The 4,925-nt window shown below is 42.2% G+C and overlaps 1 protein-coding gene across 1 annotated transcript in view; it reads right to left on the reverse strand.

Annotated features, from left to right (window-relative positions):
• The window catches only part of TSHR (thyroid stimulating hormone receptor), a 137,642-nt gene that overhangs the window by 54,514 nt on the left and 78,203 nt on the right, over positions 1-4,925 (reverse strand). Inside the window, exon 2 of the mRNA XM_015427026.1 lies at positions 2,361-2,432. Within this exon, the coding sequence (XP_015282512.1) occupies positions 2,361-2,432 (72 nt within the window). The remainder of the gene's footprint in view (positions 1-2,360; positions 2,433-4,925) is intronic.

Genomic DNA, 4,925 nt, shown 5'->3' on the forward strand with positions numbered 1-4,925 from the left:
AAGGTTGGTGTACAAAAAGTCAACTCATACAATCACTGGGCAGGCAGCAGAATCATCAGAAAATTTTATTCCATCCTATCTCCTTGGCTGTGGCCAGCTTAGGGCACACCATGGTAAGTTGCAAATGAGATTTATGTAGCGGGCTAAACCCAGAATCCTGTGCATGACAGCAGGTGCACATGATGGCTGCAATGTTCCCTCTAAGCTGTGGAGTCTTGTGAGCAAAAATTCTACTTTGTGAGCTACTGGCATTAAAGTTGTGAGCGAGCGATTTGGCTACTGCATAAATGAGTTTGCTCTGGAGCCATCCTTCCTGAGCTAAGGCAAAAATGTGTGAGCCAGAGGCTAAAAAACTGTGAACTAGCTCACACTAACTCAGCTTAGAGGGAACACTGATGATAGGCAACCCATGAGCAAGAAGCCAATAAGCCCAGGCTTTTCAGTTGACCAGATGGTGACTTTTCAATTACTTTGGAATCAACAAACCAAAGCTACAGTGAGTAACTTTGTGAAGTTAGAATATAAGTCACATAACTAAAAGCCTTCCACTGACCTTCACAGCAAATGAAAAAAAAACCTATTTTGAAGAAGTGCATCGCTAAGAAAATATTGATTCTGTCTTTTATATTATATAAAGACAAGATGGTGACCTGCAAAAGCCTGTGAGAGGAATCTCGTTTTCTCCTGCATCCCTTCCCCCCTACTTTTTTGTTTCCCTCCCTCAGCTGCCCCCATAGCCTCCCCCTTTAGCCCTGGTCCCTGGGTCACATAATGATTGCCAGACCCAGTGAATTCTCTTCCATCATGGGACATCAGAGTGCAGGGGGGTGGGGGGTGAGACCTTTTCTAGGGTTGTTTTGGTCTCCCAGTCACTCCTGCTCCCCCCTGCCATGGCTTGTCTTTGCAGAAGTCAAGGCTAGGAAAGCTCAACAGTACTGCAGTTTTCTTCATTCTCCTTCATCTACCCCTTCCTCAGATTCCTGTTTCTCAGCCCACTGTCCAGTCTGTACCCTGTCTAAAACTGCCTAGCCTCTATTACCTGTTTTACAGTCCTCATTTTTCCTCATGAAATTTCTCCTGCTATGATCAGAATCTGCATGAAATTTTAATTCCAGTTTAACTGATAGCTTTTATTTCTCTCACAAAAGGTCCCTTTAGTTGGAACATTTGTGAACATTCTATGCCATCATACCAGCTAAGCAAACTGGAGATAGAAGCTTCACTCCTTGCGTTAATGGCTACCCCACTGTCCATATCATTAAGGCTACAGTGGGAGAGGGAGGTGCTTTGCTTAAAGGGAGCAATAGGTAATGTCTTAACAGTTCAGATTTTAACAAAACCCAGAGCAACACAAGAGTGACTTCAGGCACTGAAATACTTACACGTTTTCTGAGGATATCCCATAACTGCACAAATGGAAAAGAGTGTGACGCAAGGAAGGGGGGCATGTTACAACCAATTCACAGAACTTTTCCTCATCTTTACCTTTTATTCTGACCTCCCGAGTGGCAGGTTATACTCCCCAGAAATGGGCAGCCTAATTTGGAGCTCTAATTGAAGTATTTATTCAGGACTGGAGGATCGTGAGGTGAAGCGCTCTCTCTCCAAAGACTGCAAAACACATCCCTACCACCACCTTTGAAGGAATGTAGGTACAAGAAGATCTGACAGCAATCTCATGGAGAAGAATGTCATATATCAAAGATGGGAGTTAGAGTGGTATGATGGATTGAGTGCTGGATTTTGAACTTGGAGACCTGAGTTCAAATGCCCGCTCAACCATGAAATGAGAGTAGTCAGTTCCGTAACAAAGCCTGAGTCCAGTGGCACCTTTAAGTCCAACAAAGTTTTATTCAAGGTATGAGCTTTTGTGTACACGCACACTTCTTCAGATACAATGAAATGGAAATTAGCAGTCCGTACATATAGGGATACATCATATTTATTTCATTCACTATGTTTCCCCCCGGAATTTAACCCATGCAAATGGTAACCATATAAACTAAGCTTGTTGTATGCTAATGTATTGCTCTCCCTTTACCTATATGTATGGACTGCTAATTTCCATTTCATTGTATTTGGAAAAGTGTGCATGCACATGAGGGGGGTTTTATGCAACACACTGTAATCGCATGTATGAAAAGACTGTATGATATTTAAAATAGAGATTCAAGAATCTGTTTCCTGAGATGGTCTTGGATATGCTGGAACCCAAAACTGAACAGAGAATAAAATTATTCTACTATTCTACAGATATCTTGCAACCTTCCTTTTTAACATCTCATATTAATAAAATCAATGGGTTTTTTTTGCTTCTCTTCTTATTACAATATTAAAAATGTAGGGAGAGAAAAACTTACATTCTTGAGATGTTGGGGAGATTGGAGAATGCTTCTCTGGGAATTATTTTTAGATGTGTTTCCATAAATCTCCTATAGAAAAAAAAATCTTTTGTTTTTATTTTGAAACATACCGCACTACTACTGTGCACAAAGTGGCTACCAAAGATAATAAAAACACAACAGCATGAAACAATACAAAGTAGTAACAAAATTTCAGTGATTAATCAGTTCATTAGTTAAACTTCCTTCCTAGAAAAGCACACTATTAAAATTCCTGAAAAGTGTTTCTCCAAACAGAATAAAACTAAGCATCTTGGATCTGCCCACAGTTTCTTGCCATCCCTTCCTCACAGTGACTTATCTCTGTGAGAAACTGGGACTTTTCTGTGGCCAAACATCTCTACGGAACTCTGCATTAACCCTCTTTCTTACTGGCCTTTAAGAGTGCTTGAAAAACTACTATTAGGTAGGGTATTTTCTTAAATCTTTTGGATTTGTATTTTTTTAAATTTGTATTTTATCTGTGGTGTTGAGATTGTGAAGATTCACTGAACTGAGCTTTTAATATTTAAATGTGTTAGATGATTGTGCTTTTTCGCGTCTTGTTTTCCCATGTTTTTTGGTAGGCAGAGAACAAACATTATACGATAAATGCTACTCTTGGAAAGAACTGATCACACAAACAGGCAGACATTTCAATCTTTGCCTTTCAGTATTCTCCCTATGAGCTGTTACGATTGAATTATAAATGAATACACTGATATTAAAAACCTAATGAGGCAGAATCTGAACAATGCAAATGGAAGTGTAGAAGTCATCTTGATTTTGTTTGCTAACTGTGGCGAAAGTGGCAATTGTCCAACTACAAGCCACAGACAAATACATGTATTCAAAATCTGGTGGTCCTTTTTATAAGGGAAACCTACTTGGGGAGGGAAGATTTGGAACAGAGAAGTTATAAGCAAGAAATCAGTTACGTACACACACCTCTGGCCACTTTACCACTCCAAACTTGCCCCTTCCTACAAGTTTTTCCCCCCAGCAAAAATAAATGGGGCCATGGGGGTTTGGTTTCATGCCTTAACCTGTAGTTAGGTCCCCAAAGGAAGGGGGGATTATTTTAATTCCTATAATAAAGAGCTGTACAAAATAGCACTTCAATAAAATTAAATAAAATTTTCAGAATCCCAATGCTACTCAAGTGAAACACCGACAGAACTTTGACCAGAAGGCAGAGGAAGTGAATTCCATTATCTCCAGCATTTCACAAATGAAAATACAGACCTTTTTGTTTATTTGTAACGCCCAGTTATTCTCTTACCATGGATCACAGTCTCACCTGTCCTTCACTTTTGGCTCCTTTGTAGGGTTGCCAGCCTCCAGGTGGGGTCTGGAGAGCTCCCGCTTTTACAACTGATCTCTAGCTGACAGAGATCAGCTCCCCTGGAGAAAATGGCTGCTTTGAAGGGTGGACTCTATGGCACTGTGCCATGCTGAGGCCCCTCCCCTCCCCAAACCCCTCCAGGTGGGGTCTGGCGCCACCCCCAAAGTCTCCTGGTATTTTCCAACCCAGACTTGGGAACCCTACTCCTCTGACATATTTCTGAAGGTTCTTCTCTGCCTGCTGTATATTGAATTTGTACTAAATGCAATATACTAATTCAATACTAAATACCCTTTGAACAACAATGGGGAAAATCTCCTCAGAAGAAGGGATTGTTATTAGCACTTTAAAGGAAGCTGTGATATGTTGGCTCTTAAAAAAACAAAACACCACCCTCTTTGGACTTGGTTTATTTGAATAACCAAGCCCTGCTGTAAATCTGTCTTTTGGGGGCAAAAGTAAGTAAGCAGGCATAATTCCAGGATCTCTTGAATGAGATGGACTTTGTGGATCCATACCAGTCTCCCAGAGCAGGTTTCTAAACGAAAATCAATGTGGTTATCCTTGCCTAGAACTGCATGGATGGCCTTTATTATGTTCATTCATCCAGGCTTTTCAGCAGCATGTTATACTAAAAGATCATCAAATCTGTTGGACTGCCTGAGACAGATGGGACGGAGGGCACTGCATGACAGTGATTCTGCTCTCATACTGATGGGTTTGCACCAGAGATAAGTAGTGGATTATTGTTTTCTTGCTCCTTGCTTTTTCATACTTGGAACAGACTAAGGTTCTTGTAATGTATTCAGCCTGACATGCCCGGACTTGCCCGGGCTGGCCAGGCACAATTCCTCTATAGCTTAAGGTCTAAATACAACGGGTCCATAGGATCCTAGCTGGCCCAATGAAAGGGCTAGGTCCCCAGCCGGGAGGCCAATAGGTCTCTCGGTTACTGTAAATAGCCAATCGGGAGTAGGGGGTGTGTTTAGGTGAGTTTGCTTGCTGTGGGGAAGCCGGGTGGTCATCCCCTCGCCCTTAAGGGAACGGGTCCTCACCGCCCTCCACGAAGCACACCCAGGGGTGGTACGCATGAAAGCCCTGGCCAGGAGTTACGTGTGGTGGCCGGGGCTAGACAAGGACATCGAGGATGTGGTCAAGAGATGCCAGCCATGCCAAGCCTCACGACCGGAACCACCCCG

Source organism: Gekko japonicus, unplaced genomic scaffold (genome assembly GCF_001447785.1).
Source record: "Gekko japonicus isolate JY-2015 unplaced genomic scaffold, Gekko_japonicus_V1.1 scaffold368, whole genome shotgun sequence".
Taxonomy (NCBI): domain Eukaryota; kingdom Metazoa; phylum Chordata; class Lepidosauria; order Squamata; family Gekkonidae; genus Gekko; species Gekko japonicus.